This window comes from Heliconius melpomene, chromosome 21 (genome assembly GCF_056956725.1).
Source record: "Heliconius melpomene rosina isolate 202511_hmr_F chromosome 21, ASM5695672v1, whole genome shotgun sequence".
Classification (NCBI taxonomy): domain Eukaryota; kingdom Metazoa; phylum Arthropoda; class Insecta; order Lepidoptera; family Nymphalidae; genus Heliconius; species Heliconius melpomene.
Window position 1 is genome coordinate 7,228,626 of NC_140409.1, and position 15,623 is coordinate 7,244,248.

The 15,623-nt window shown below is 31.5% G+C and overlaps 2 protein-coding genes across 4 annotated transcripts in view; both read right to left on the reverse strand.

Annotated features, from left to right (window-relative positions):
* Positions 1–513: 513 nt before the first annotated feature.
* LOC146527089 (uncharacterized) lies at positions 514–7,375 on the reverse strand. The gene is made up of 8 exons (XM_085206447.1): positions 7,132–7,375; positions 5,884–6,036; positions 4,470–4,605; positions 2,698–2,825; positions 2,176–2,301; positions 1,819–1,983; positions 1,222–1,446; positions 514–666 (listed from the first exon to the last, which is right to left on the reverse strand). Exons 1-8 carry the CDS (start codon positions 7,346–7,348, stop codon positions 545–547), a joined length of 1,272 nt encoding a protein of 423 aa, XP_085062573.1. The 5' UTR covers positions 7,349–7,375; the 3' UTR covers positions 514–544.
* A 5,102-nt stretch (positions 7,376–12,477) lies between these two features.
* Positions 12,478–15,623, reverse strand: part of TrpA1 (Transient receptor potential cation channel A1) — a 50,484-nt gene continuing 47,338 nt past the window's right edge. For all 3 annotated transcript variants that reach the window (XM_085206113.1, XM_085206112.1, XM_085206115.1), the window contains exon 22: positions 12,478–15,429. In XM_085206113.1, the coding sequence (XP_085062239.1) occupies positions 15,292–15,429 (138 nt within the window). In that variant the 3' untranslated portion in view covers positions 12,478–15,291. The remainder of the gene's footprint in view (positions 15,430–15,623) is intronic.

A 15,623-nucleotide genomic window follows, 5' to 3' on the forward strand; every position in this document is an offset into this window, starting at 1 on the left:
AATTTAAGTTTGTTTGTTACGCTTTTACTCCAAAACTACTCCATCGATCATGACAATATGCACACTGTATATTCCTAGAGATACTAGGAAAAGAAAGGGCGTAGGATACTTTTTATTAAAAATATCTTATTCTTTGGCTATAATATAAAAACAAAGGTCCATTTTCTATTTCTAATTAGACTTTCGAATAGTATAAAAATGAACGAGTAAAAACAACAAAGCAGCTTTTCTCTCTAAGCTGACGGAATGTGAATTAATAATTATAACTTTTGTGAAATTATTTATTAACGTTTATATTTCCATTTCTTTGCTACGGTGTCGAGGCAAAGCGCGGCGTCGAGTTCTGCCACTCAACACGCAATGCCTCCAGAATTCGGCAGAAAGTGGGAAACGGAGTGGTCTTAGCACTAGGTTCCCTCTGGCTACCCTGCTGTGTGCGGGATACAGCGTAAAACTGATTTATTTAATATTAACTTTTGTGTAATATTTTGATGATAGAATAATAAATACAAGTGAACATATGAATTTTATTCAAAAATTAACATCACAATACGTTATTGGTGCACGGCTGCTGCACGTAATTCAGACAGAAGCCTCTATTGTCTACGTCCACTGGTGCCTCGACGTTGTCAGCATGGAACCACAAGCGAAATGGCTTCACTGTGCCTGAGAATATTGAATTTTAATATAAAAAAAACTTTTCCATTTACTGTAAAAAATATTTTTCATTTGGTTTGTTTTTTTTTTAATATAAATACATTTATTATCTCTTTAGGGATGGAAGAGTCTGCTAAATTAATTATATTAGAAGATATTTCAGGCAATTTCCATTGGTCTGTATGTTAGTGCACGCTAATCTAAATATTATTGGGGGCACTTATCAATGCTTACGACAAACGAGAAGTTTTTCCCGCATAAATACATTTCCCGCGGAATTTGCAGCATAAAAAGTATATATTGCTTATACAGTTACCATTACAGTTCCAGTTCAGTTGTTCCGGAGATAAGCCCGAGCGAACAGAAATACAGATTGTTCTATAAAAATGGCTGAAATTTTACTTTTCATTGATTAATATCAGAAGATAATTCTTTAAAATAGCAATATTAATGAAACAAGATAATAATTCAAATTAGTAAATAAATAATTGTGTAGTCCAAACGGGCAAAGCCGAGAACGGGTCGCTAGTTTTATATAAAATGTACAATCATATATACTCGTACTTAGCACTGATGACGACTGCATGGAGAGGTCAGCTGAAAACGTTCCACCACATATTCTATCGGTACACAAGGCTTGTGCCGGCTGTATCCGTCCAACGTTGGCTGCACACGGGACGAGAAGCCAATCATTGGCACAGTTGTTGGGTCCAGCTCCAGAACCAATCATGGAATTAACTGGGTTATTACTGTTGCCACTCAGAGTGAATGCTCTGGAACGATTGTTCACTGAAAAGAGATCTCGTTAATTGATAGTTGTCAGTGCCTTAGTATAATAATAATATTATATAATATCTAATCGTAGCTGGAAATTGGTTTTCATCATTAAGAAACTGACGAATTAAAACTATTAGGACTACACAGTAGGACAAAACTTGGTAGGTAGGTAGGTATGCTGTGAACTGGTTTTCATATAAAACTAACAAGGTGATATATAGGAGAGTGAAAAGTCGAATAGATTGTTAATTGTGTTATTGACAGACAGTGTGAAAATAAAAAAAAATAAAACGGACGGGGATTGAGTGTCTCAACACTAGGTTACCTCTGCCTACCCTGCTGTGTGCAGGATACAGCGTGAAGCTGATTTGCTTGTTTTTATACCTGGATCAGGGCATGCTGTATATTGAATGCCACAAAAATTTCTTTCCATTCGTATACACATGCCATAATCTTGATTACTAAGCTGTCGTCCAGAAGTAGGGTCGTAGTTAAAAGACTTGATTTGACCAGAAACTCCAGTGTAATATTGAAGACAACCTTCATCAGCTAAAAAAATATATATCAAATTATTTAAATATATTCAGCTGTTGATATAGCAGCGGTAATTATTGTCTTAAATTTTATATGAAAATACGCTTTTTTCTCAACGGTGCTAGGTCCTTATTACTCTAATTTAAGAAAATATTTATTTTATTTATAAGCATAGAAACTAATGTATAACGAATAATCAATTTTTACCTTTATATATTGTACTGCAGGGTATTTGTGTGACCTTTACCTTCCAAAGCCTCTCGAAAGAATTGCCACTCGTAACGAAAGTCAATTTAACAGGATTTGTACTTCCAATCCCGGCGTCAATGTACACTATAAATATATATTTCTAATATAATGTTTTATATTATATGACAAAAACATTAGAATACTTTTTTTCGTGTCTGTTTTTTTCAGTGTTTTTTGTCTCCAACTGAGACATGAAAAGAAATTAGGTTAGGTGATGGTTAATAATAATCTTCTACGTCTACTGAATAAAAAGATTTTTCTACAAAAATTATCATATTTTTAATATTATAAATAATAGATTCTATAACCGATATACTAAGTTCCATGCGAGTAATAAACCTATTCTAAACATAACCTTTGATGAAAATTTAAATAGAAAAACTGGGTCGTATTAGAAGAGGAAGTACTTATAAACAAATTAATATTGCCATAAATTTACGCTTCAGATATTTGCCGTTTTTTTGACATCTATAAACTTACTATGATTGCCCTGGTTAAAACCACATATGGCTGAGATTGGATTTCCCCCAGATACGATAAATTGGTCTTGGTTGCAGACGTGGTTCGTTCTCTCAGGGCCCGAAATTGTGAATCGGTCGAAGTCCAACCTAATATAAATAATATATGCATATTCAATGAAAAAAAAATGAAAATGTTGAAATGAGTTCGATTCCCACTAGGAACATGTATATATTCAGGTGTGTATTTCCTTGCTGTAGACGAAAGCTTTACGTTAAGTTCTATAACTCAACATGTAGGGTCTTGACCTTGGGTGGAAAGCCGAGAACTGAGTGACTTGGCTCTACGTTATCTCTACCTACACCGCTATATCTACTATAAGCAAGCGTGAAACTGAAATAAAATCTTGATTAAATAATTTGGTCAATTTTTTTTTTACTTCTTGTTTCGCTTTTATAATGTAGAGATTTCGAAGGAAATAGAGATTGAGGTCATTATAGACCATAGCAAGAGAATTTCATCATACTAGTTATTATAACTCTATACGAGTATATCCAACAATAAAGTTATGCAATATAATTCTTCATTATTTAATAGAACTAAAATGGATAACAAATGAAACTATTCTCAGTTAATTAACAATACAGATGTTCTCTGAAATGTGCTGAAACTTAGTTAACTAACAATGTAGATTATAGTTTGGGACGTGAACGTGACAAGAACTCCGAACAGTTTGAGGAAGTATGTTATATTCTAGTTCTCTATTCTCAAAGTTTCACAGCAAATATTAAAGAGTAACTAACTCTTTTATCAGCTTCACGCTTCCCGCACATAGCAGAGAAGTCAGAGAGAACCTAGTTTTAAAACACTCCGTTCCCCACTTTCCGCAAATTTTAGAGGCATTGCCAGTTGAGTGGCAGAACTCAACGTCGGATTTTTTTACCTTAGTGCTTGAGCGAAGGAAGGAAAATATTAATAAACGACAATTATAGATAATGAAAAAATTTATTCCGTCGCGTTACAGTCACACCATTGTACCCCCGACGTCCTCAACTGCTTTATAAAATAGAAAATGTCTAATGGCTAATGTCATAAGACATTAGCCATTAGACATGTCTATAAAGACATTTATATGAATTTGGCAATATAAAAAATAATATTTTTAGTTAGCTATCTGATATAGCATAAATTAAAATTTTTACGCTGCTTATATCAAAAAGTACATAGTTGAAAAGTGCCAAGCGCTTCAACAAAAGTATCCACTCCGCTGTACTCCGTTCTAATTTTCACATGAGACGCTACTATGAATGAATATTCTAAAATAACGGAATATATTATTTCTACAATAGTTACATTGTTGATATCCTTTTTTAAAAATGTAATAGAGTACAGTAGCGTGCCATTGGAGAGGCCTATGTCCAGCACTGGACGAGGGCAGGCTGATGATGATGATGATGATGAATAGAGTACAGAAATTGGGAAATGTAGAGTATAAAGATTGTAAACGCCACGGCTGTGGGTACGATTTCTATTAGGTTGAATGCAGCATCTTTTGCGTAATCTTTGACATTATTTTCATATTCAATTCCACAGTGATAGAAATATTTCAGAAATATGACCGTTCCCATTATGATACTTTCGTTCCCCACTTTCCGCTGATTTGCCTCATTATCAGAGGAAATAATGAAACAATTAAATATTTAATTTACTCGAGCGGGAATCGAACCCGCAACTGCCCCTGCGCCAAAACTGACCTCAACACGTATATTGTTTTCTACATTATGTAATTCTACCTTATTTGACAAACGTCAGCGTGGGCCTTGATAATAGTGAGCTCACAAGATCCTGTTCCGTCGTATGTAGATGGGTAACCTGAATTAACGAAATATGTGCCATTCTCAGACGTGCTACTGCCACAAGACGTCATAACTGAAACAGAATAATTGTGTACCAATTATATAATTTTATTAATATGAAATTTAAGCAAAAGCAATTCTTATTGTTATTTTGTCAATAATATTTTTATGCATTTTATGTTTTGTGAGAAAATAGGGAAAGTAACTGGCAATAGGCACTGATGCGCCTTATGTAATCCGATCATAAAAATATATAAAGTGTAAATATATATATATATTTTTCTAAGTTAAATTTGTATGCCTCTACCGCTTAGCACAAGGCTTGTAAAGCTATCTTACAAATATACGAGTACAGAATGTTTATGTAATCACCACTTTAAATGAAACCACAGTTTCAGCTACTCTATAAAAGCCTAAAATATTAAAACAAAAGAAATTTTGCCATAAATGAAAAAGTGTTTTTTTTTCAAACAAAATTGTTAATAATTTGTCCGATTAAATTAATTTATTTGACGTTAAATTATAGTACCTACCCATATTTATAGTTATAAAACTAATAACATTACCTAATCGTCTCTAAAAATAGTTGAAAATGTCAATATAATTTCCAAACTTAACAATAGTACTTTAGAAAATATTAAAGATGAAAACTGAATTCATAAGCATACATTTTCTGTTAAGATTTAATATCAGCAAAATTTTATATCAGCTGATAGTACACGAACTTACGTATAAGGCTAGTAACTAGATTAGGAGCATTTATGTACCTAAGTACCTAATTCAACTTTTACCTGTACCTAATTTAACTTTTTGGAACGATTTTGCAATTGACTTACATGAAAATTAGACCCAAACCCAAACCCAACAAAATGTATGCCATTTGCCGAAATCATAACTGAAATAAAAGCAAGAGCATAATCCATACCTATATTATAAATTCGAAAGTAACTCTGTCTGTCTGTTTTTTACGCAATCAGGGCCAAACCGTTAATTTAATTGTGATAAAATACTCATATAGAGATACTTGAGGGTCTCGGGATGAACATAGGATACTTTTTTTTCTCATATTTGTAATATTTTCGATATATACCTATATGTTAATATACTTAATAATTTGACATGCAATTTATTCCGCCATGTTAATAACAACCGTCGCTATGCGATTGCTAACCGTTGCTAAGCAACGATTTGCAAAGTTTGTTGTTAGAAAACGTCACCCAAAATGAGCTTGCGTAACACATCTCTCTATTGAAAATTGGAAATAATTTCATAAATATATTTAATAAACATTCGTATAGTTCAAGCGGGCGTAGCCGCGTTCGGGTCCACTAATATATAGCATAATACTCACATATACAGCATAGTCCAAATCCATTAGCACAGTATCCATTCGCGGAGCCACCCCTGGAGGAACACTCGCGTGCCGTCATGCAGGTACCGTTGTCCCCAGACGCGCCAGTACAAGCGCCGTTAGGGAACGTTACGACAGTGAATAACGACAGGACTGTGAAAGTTTGTTAAATTAATGTTTTAATTAATATAATTAGTTATACTATTTTGTCTGTTGTAAACAGTGTTATTTTCTTTTTAGGAAACTTATTTGTGCTTGTAACTAAATGAGTAGACAAAAAAAAAATTAAGCCGGCAATAAAATTGAAAACAAGAGTGATAAAACTATTAAATATTAACCTTAATAATTTTAATATTAATTTAATATACAACTGTGCTGATTTCAGATATTGTTAAAATTTAATAATAAACTCTGTCATTCTTTCTGTAAGTTGTGCCAGAAGCATCTTTCATTAGACGCTCCGTTATGGCACTATTTCAATATTTCTTATAATATTAAAGCTGGTCTGTGATGGTGCTACGTCTGGTGTGCCAGATTTTATAATACTATCCAAATTATATCTTATATCTTGTTCAGGTATAAAACCTGAACAGCTATTCAATAAAAAAAGATACTGGTTAAGTGAGAGTTAAGTGCGAGTCAGGCTCACCTGCGGAGAGTTCCGTACCAATTTAATAATTATTGAAATACAATCAACGAAAAGAACAACTTATAAACATCGACAAATTCAATCTTGCGAGCATATGCACTCATTTTGCATGACGAACAGACGCATCTTTGGATATCATTAATATTAATATTTTAATATAATTTTGTAATCATGTTTTTTTATGAAATACCTATAAATTTTGAGTTTTCAGATTTTAGCGTTATTTGTGTTGTATGTTCTAATTCCGTCCTAAACCTCATAACTGTAGATCCAAGGGAATCCTATAGATCTTAATTACGCGCCGAATTCCATACAAAATGTAGCAAAACGACACATTTCTAATCGTGTGTAATACATAATAATAATACTTTTAATAATCATTTCATAATGTATTAGTTAAATATATTTCATTTATAAATATATATTTTTTTTATTTTATTAGATTACACATAAATAAATTGAAATGCAAGTTTTATGTAAATTCGCTTAATAGCAATAAATAAGTAACTTAGATATTAACATTTGATATATTCTTCCATTCGTCTGAATAAAAAACTTATCGTATCTATGTACACATAATGAAAATTAAAGATACTTACATCTACTCTCCTTCTGCACGGGTGGCCAGAATCGTGCTTCGGCTATCTGCTTGTCGTTAAATCTATTTCGTAAGTTATGAGTTCTAATCCATTTGGGAATAGAAAGACCATTTAATATACCTCGGCCATTAATAATCTTAGCCTGAGGATGGCTCACGTTATTAGACTGACAAAAATTTAAAAGACTAATGCACAATAATATACTCCTTTTTGTCATCTTATTCAATTTTGTGTATTCAGTACAGTTTTTACATACATTTGAAATGTTAAATAAACTTTACTTGCAATATATAATATGTTCGACTAGGAAGGGGAACAATGGTGTTAAATTTCTCCTATTATTACGCGAGGACAATACCCACTTGATGATTATTTCTTTTGCTCGATGTTGATTGCACGCATGCAGAATCATCAGCTCGGAACATAAGCTTTTATTGCCTAAATATTATAATAATGTATTGGGTATATGAAAGCTAAAATTACTTCGAACTACACGTTTATTTGTATAAAATAAATTGTACGCACATTTGTGTCAGATGTACGCTGTTGTAGATAGGGGACACTTTATTTTCTTTTTTTTTTTTTAATACCCTGATTTTGCGGTGACAGGCGCAAAATAATCTGCCAGTGTCACATGGGGACACTTAGTATGGCATTAAGTATTGATTGATGACAGTTTTCAAATTTTAGTTTTGACGTTTGCTTTAGTGGAAATGTATAAAACAAAACTCTTTCACTAATGGCTGTAGTGAAATCTGATATTGGAATAATAATATATAATCTGTTGTTTTGATTCACTTCTTGTCTCGTCTAAGTGTAAAAATAAACAAAATAGACCTTTTTTTTTATTTTACACCAAATACCAATCAATTTTGTAAATAAAAAAAAAATATATAAAGTATAAATCTTCTAATAGTATACGTATACTCATAGTTTTTAAACTTCGTTGTCTCTCCTAAAAATTAATAGGTTGTTAGCAGATTTACACTCTAAGCCGGCAATATACCGGTGTATATGAAAATTCAGGTCGCTAATGCAAATCGAGATGATGTTATGAACGGGAAAAGATTAAGAGCACTGGGATGGCAATTTTTGCTTAATTTATGGTGTGAGCAACTTCCCGTTTAGCTTTCCCGTTTGTTAAGATACTCCTCCTCCCGTTTTTCCAACAATTTTTCAGACGTTGTGTGTTTAGTGTTGAAAATCAACACAACAAGTGAAAATGAAAATATTTCTTAAATATATTTATTCCTCCGACTGCGAATCGAACCCACTTACCACTGCACCATGACAACCTTTGTACATATACTTAATCACATTCCATTTTACAAGTTTGCAGCGCCATTGTTGTGCCAAACATTACGCGGTGTCATTATATAAATTTCTTTTGTATCATGTACTACAGCATGCGTTTTATATTGGCAGATTTATAAAACGATATCCTACTATTATTATAAACTAGCGGCCCGCCCGCGGCTTCGCCTGCGTGAACGTTATTATGAACTTCTGTCTCCATGAGTACCTTCGTCCTAACGTCCTACGTCCTATAAGTGATGTCCATGCCAAATTTGAGACTCCTAGCATTTGCAATAACAAAGTTTCATACAAACTTTCAACCGCTTAGAAGTCGAATATTGCAAATTCCCGTCTTAGCGAGCACCTACGTCCTATAAGTAACTCCTATGCATGTAGTTTCTGAGATTTCTTGATGAGTGAGTGACCTTTCGATTTTATATATATATATATATATATATATACATATATATATAGATGTGAAAAATTGCGAGGATGGATGTTTGTTTCACGTTTACGCAAAAACTGCTTAACGGATTTAGGTGAAACTTTACAGTAATATATCTTATACATCAGAAGATAGGCAGGCTACTTACTATTTATAAAAGGATGTTTTATAATATAACAATAAGTTTAAGCGGACGAAGCCGTGTGTAGTCTCCTAGTTAATATGACGTTTACATGGCACGAGTGAAGGTAAGTGGGGCTTTAAATCCCTAAAGACGAACTAATTCACGAAGTAATTCAATTACTTCACGAGTAAAACTGACAGTTATTAGAAGTATAACTTCATTAGCTTATGCCATTTAGGTATGTATATATTTTTTTCAGCTTCATGCTGTTTCCTGCATATAGCAGGCAGACGGAACTCGGTGTTAATATACTCCTTTCTCCACTCTCCACCAAATTATTGAGGTATAGCGTGATGAGTGGTAGAACTCAACGCCGGGTTGTTGCCTTGGTGCCAAAGCGAAGAAATTAAAATATTTATTAATAATAAATCATTCTCCTGAGTGGGATTAAATCTATACTAATATAATAAAGCGGAAGAGTTTGTTTGTTTGTTTGTTTGAACGCTAAGATCTCTGGATCTACTGGTCCGATTTACTATGTTTTTGTTTTGTACGAAAGCTGCATTCTTCAGAAGTGCTATAGGCTATTTAACATTACATTACACATATAAACTAATAAATTAAAATACTTTCTAATTTGACATGCAATTTATTCTGCCAAGTTAATAACAACCGTCCTTGCTAAGCAACGGATTGCAAAGTTTGTTTGTTGTTTTAAGAAAACGTCACCCAAAATTAATTTATATTTTGATATTCATCCTTATGAAAATAAATATAATAGTCACTTTTACCATTTTATCTAGATTGAAATTATAGTTTACTGCTTAACATACTAATAAATAATTAAGAAGATGCCACTGATTCGGAATGACCTAGCCTTCGGGCGGCATAATATGAGTATGATCGAGGCGAACGGGCAGATGTTGACGGTTTTATTAATTTTCACACATTTTCGAACTATTGTTAATTTTTATGTAATTATTTGTTATTTATAATTAATTTAAACTACACTTTGGTTCTCTTCTTATTTTATTTGATATTGCTCGCAACTGAAGTATTTAATATAGAAAAATTATTAATTATTTCATGGAGTCGATGTCTATGTACGCACGCACGGAAAACTTTAGGTACTTTTTCTAATAGTAAGAATATTCTTTAGTTACTTTTACTTCTTTTGTTGGTTCATTTCAATAACTCAGATATTTTTTCTAATAATATGTCTCTACTTATTATTCGTTTTTGATTATTTAGGCTTATATTTTCTTACTTATGCTATTGAAAACTGAAAATAATTTCATAAATATATTTAATAAATATTCTTATAGTTCAAGCAGGCGTAGCCGCGTCCGGGTCCACTAGTAAAATTAAATATATACATCTAACGACTTCTCCCCTTTGCAGTAGCGAGTTTGCGCTTATATACATATAGCCGCTTATATAATCGAAACTTATACTTGTACAAAATTAAAACTGTAAAAAATTTATATATGTAAGTAAAACAAGCCCAAATATATGATTTTTGCTTTTCACGCAAAAACTACGGGAACTATTGGACCTGGACAACATGGATAAAGCTTACTTTGAAGTTCTGAATATTTAATATTGAACCTCAGGAGTCCATCTAATCCATAAGAGATATTAACATAGTGTCTTAGAAATAATTAAGTAATTATAAACATAAATGGGACAAGTGTAAGTTCGGTTACGATTTGGGGCAATGATTATATTTAAATTATTTACTTTTCAACTATTTACTTACTTTTCTATTATTTACTTTTCTACTCAAGTTTGGAAAAGGTCACGCAAACGAAGCGGCAGGCAGCCACTAGTTCATATAGAAATGATTGATGAACGGTCAAACATGCAGTTTATATATATATAGTATTAGATATTTATCTATTTCCCCACAAAAGTGAGATGCTATGGCTTCTTATAACGACATAGTTTATCGTGTAAGTATGGGCACTCGGTGTGATCTCATTAATACAAGTAGAGGTCTTTGCCCTGTCATAGAAAATTAACAAGCTTTCACTTTACCAGAGCTGAAAATTGAATGGGGAAAATAATGAGAACAATTTTGTTGATTTTCGGTTTTTTTCTTTTTTTTGGTAATTTAGTATGTTTTTATATTTGTTTTGTTTTAAATAGGTTTAAATTATATATACAGGGTGTCCCAGGAGTCAACGATAAAACGAAACCAGGTGATAGACCAAATTGTGACAGCTATGAGAAAAATATAAAAAAAAATCTTTGTCATGTATTTTTCATATTATATTGATTTTAAAAAATATCGGAAAAACCGACACCCTGTGATGATTTTTCAAGTCCTAAGACTACAAATATTACTCTTTCTTCATTTTTTTTTCTGTAATGTAATCATGAGTAACCCTTCTGTGAATTACAGTTTAAGATTTAAACATACCTGCATCAGTTTTTAATAAAATGTGGTGTTTTTGCCAAACATTAAATTCAAAATATTTACTAAACCCAACTTTAACCGACTGTACTATAAAAAAAATGTACTACACTGTTTTTGCAAGTAACTTTAAAAATTGGCGCATTTAATCTGGATTCCGAAATGGTACGACACTTGCTGGATTACTTCTTTGTTGAAGAGAGAAAAATCGAAATACACGATAATCGGGATGACTTTCAGCTTTTTGGTATCTTTTCCGATACATTCTAGCTACAACATTTGCGTTACATAACCATTCTCCATGAATGAAATGAATATTGGCAACGTGTCAAAGACCGAGTATATGGCCTGCGAGAGCCCGGACTCGAGCACTGTTCTTATAAGTCCTGGGCCAGCCCCTAAGTCGGATAAGCGCTGCCTGGGCTAAGTGTTTAGTTTAGGGAGGTCACTGGTGTGGTCTGTGATCGCAGGATACCGTCCAAACTCTTATCGGTCTTATAGAGATCGTGATCGATGCCTCCAGACTCGTGCATGACGGATCCATGGTACCTGAACTTTTCCAACTTAGGGTATGGCCTGAGACACCCTGTATATTTTAAGTAAGTAAGTAAGATTGTTAAATAAATTTAAAATAACATGTAAATTTATATCCTGCATATAGCAGGAATATGTACGGGGAGGGAGGGAACCTTGTGTTAAGATAGTACGTTCTCCACTTTCCGGCGATTATTTTGAGGCATTGCATGTTTAATTGCGGAATTTGGGAATTTTTCCCTGGCTTTTGCCTCGGTGCCAGAGGGATAAAATGAAAATATTAATAAATAATAATTAATTCCCCCAGTAGGGATCGAACCCACAACTGTCGCGTTGCAGTCACACACTTGTGCCCCTGCATCTGCCTCAAATATATACCAATTCAAATTAATTAGTATAAGAAATGTATCTGTCTTCCAGGTAAGAAACTCATAATAATATTATTTACATTTTATGTAAACAAATCTATAATATGTTATATCACAAAACGCTACACAGAAAATGCAACAGGAACGTAAAAATAAAAAAAAATCACATTAATATTAGATTTATTTAAGAACAAATGACAAGTAGATAATTAACATTACTAATACAAGATTAACTTAATTACTAGAGTTTGGTTATAATTAAACTTATTAATATGAATTAAAAAATAATTATATAACAATGTACTGCGAAACCTCAAAAATATATATATTTTAAATTATAGTGAAAGTTTTGTTCTGGTCTCCAAAAAAATACGTATGCTAAAAGGGCAACTCTTAATTTTTATATTAAAAGGTGCATCATCGCGGTTTTAGATTTCCCATATAAATAACAAATATTTTGATATTTTTAAATAATTGATTAACTTATATGTAAAATCTTTTTATTCTCTTACTAAGTTACTAAAAGTTTATTTAATGAAAGCTTTATTCTTTTAGGGCTAGCAATACTGAAATATATACTACATTGACACCAACTTCTAGATATTCATTTAATTAGACATACAGTTATAATGTCTCATATCTCTAAATGACACTTGAAGATATTATTATAAGCAAAGTATAAGGTTTACGTCAGCTTTTGAACTCTTATATTCTATAACACCATTTTGGCCATATTTTCTCTGTTTTATATCCTAATTTATACTATAGTGTATTATATTATTTTCGGTCTTACACAAAGTGTTGTTTTTTTTTTCGAACATGAGGTTAATGCTTTTAGCCCTATTGGCTTTTACAGCGACACCGGTTGGGTAGGGAAGAGAGTCCGAGAGAAGAGAGTCTCTGTCCCTGAAGAAATGCAAGCACTAAGTGGCTGCCAGTGAGGAAAAGAAAGAAAGTGTTGTCGGTGTTGTAGTTATTGTACCTTATAGTTGTTTATTGATAATAGGAAATTGATAACAGCTTTTTACAGTACGATTACTCTTTCTCTATATTTATGATTAAAAATAGTGATGTTAACACTAATTTAAGTTTTATATATTTTATATTTTAGAATTAACACCTAACAGTGAATCGTTTTCTTATCTATAATTTGTGTCTTATACAGCGGCTAATATACATTTTATTAATATTTTATAAAATATACTAAGATACTTATATAAAAATATATTTCTCTTTCTAGACAGATTAGTTCTTTAAAATGTTATATTTTGATTTTCATGGAATAGTTTTTATTTTTATTTCAATTTTGTTCACATTACAGCTACAAAATCGATCTTATCCTACAAATTCCTTATGCTCCTAATATAAAACGTATATGTAGAATTGATTTGAATCAGCTACATTATAAAAAGCCAGACAAAAAAAAAATATAAAGCTTTAGCTTGTAAAAAATACGGATTTGGGCTTCTACAGCCACAACATTTTCTAATATCTCTAAGAAAATCAACATAATATGCGAACAAAGATATAGTTAAATTATAAAGATATAAATATTTGTGCCATAGCTAAACCTTCGTGCATAATATTTTAATAGACAATAATTATATTAGATACTATTCCTAAATCATGTTAAATTCTAATTTTACTTTGTGCGCTATACAGCGGCTCTACGAGAACATTTTAATATAATTAACTTAATTTAATAATTTTGTTTCTTAAGTACTACTTGATAAATTAACTTAAACCTACTTCTATTAAAACTAGCTTGTATATTCAAGATCATGATTTACTCGTATTTTTATAATAAGTTATTTATTTCGATTTAACTTTAAGCATTTTTGATATCCGTATCCGTAAAATAACAACATATTTAGTTGTCTGTATGTATTATACGGATATCCATAAAACTAAGATAAAATTATTTTAAATGGATTAGTAACAATTATTTTAACTTTACATTTACTTAAACATTAATTGGTTTGTTATAGCAACCGAGCAACCTAAAACAGCCCAAAATGCCTATTCCCACTTGGGCCATAAGCATAATATAATAATATTATGTACATTGAATTATATATTATATAATTAAAAAATGAATAATTATATAATTTCGATTGTATAAGAAGGGATGGATAAGTAATTTGTATAATTTGCGAACCCTGTTTATAGTTTCTTTAAAAATAATAGTGTGAATAAGTATTGTGTAAAATGTAAATATACGATTATATAAAAATAAACATTATCGTAAAAGCACTTCTTATTATAAAATGTTAAATATATATAATTTTTTGTAATATATTAATTTCTTATTCTGGAAATAATTTCTTCGTACTAATTTTAGAACTATTTAATTACTTTACAATACAATATAATATTATTTTTTGTCTTTTTTTTAAATATAATTTGTTGATAGCTATTTCTCGTAAAAGTAAACATTTATAAACATACATATACCTATTTTATGAACTACCTGAAAATTTTTAGTAAACTATAAATCGTTCATTCCAAAAATACACATCTTCTTTTACAAAGGCCCCAAACATACTTTAATTTTTAGGTCTTAAACCTTTTCAAGTTGGCAAATATACCTGTTTTTAGTTTTTTCTTTTACCGAATTAATTTGAGAAATACTTATAGAAAATTACCATGTAGAATTATTTTATTAAAAATGACAAATATAAATTATATTTAATTTTGGTTAAATTGGACTAGTATTGAGTTGTTTTTTTATTATTATATAATATTTTGGCGTTCGGCTGAAATTTATACTTATTTTGTTATGTCAAGAATAATAATTAACCATTAAAAATATCTAAACTAATATTTGCACAAAATGCAAATTTGAGGTGGATCAGAAGATTGAGAATTGTTCAAAGCAAACCTCGTGCATAGGGCCTTTTGGGAGTTGGAGCTCCAAAGTCGAATCTAGTAACGTTGACTAGCCCTCAGCACTACCGACGGCGACGGTGTGCTTAGTTTAACCACCTTTGTTGAAGGAATATGCCGAACGCAGTTTATTACGAATTCGCGGAGAGCTCCAACGTGGTACCACTCGCGTCTCGTATGGAGAGACTCCCTCGTCTACATCATCTGCTTCAGTTTTGATCTCCATTTTCTGCAATGTGTAATAAATCTTATGGTCATGTGCCATTTCCATGTTATTAGACTTGGTTAATGAAACGTACAGTGTTCATAGATATCTACATAAAATGTAAATAGAGTTGAAATAAATATTGACTATATTTTATTTTTACAAAATCTGTGTAGAATACCGAATCTCATGGTTAGTGTAAATTTCAAAAAGGTATT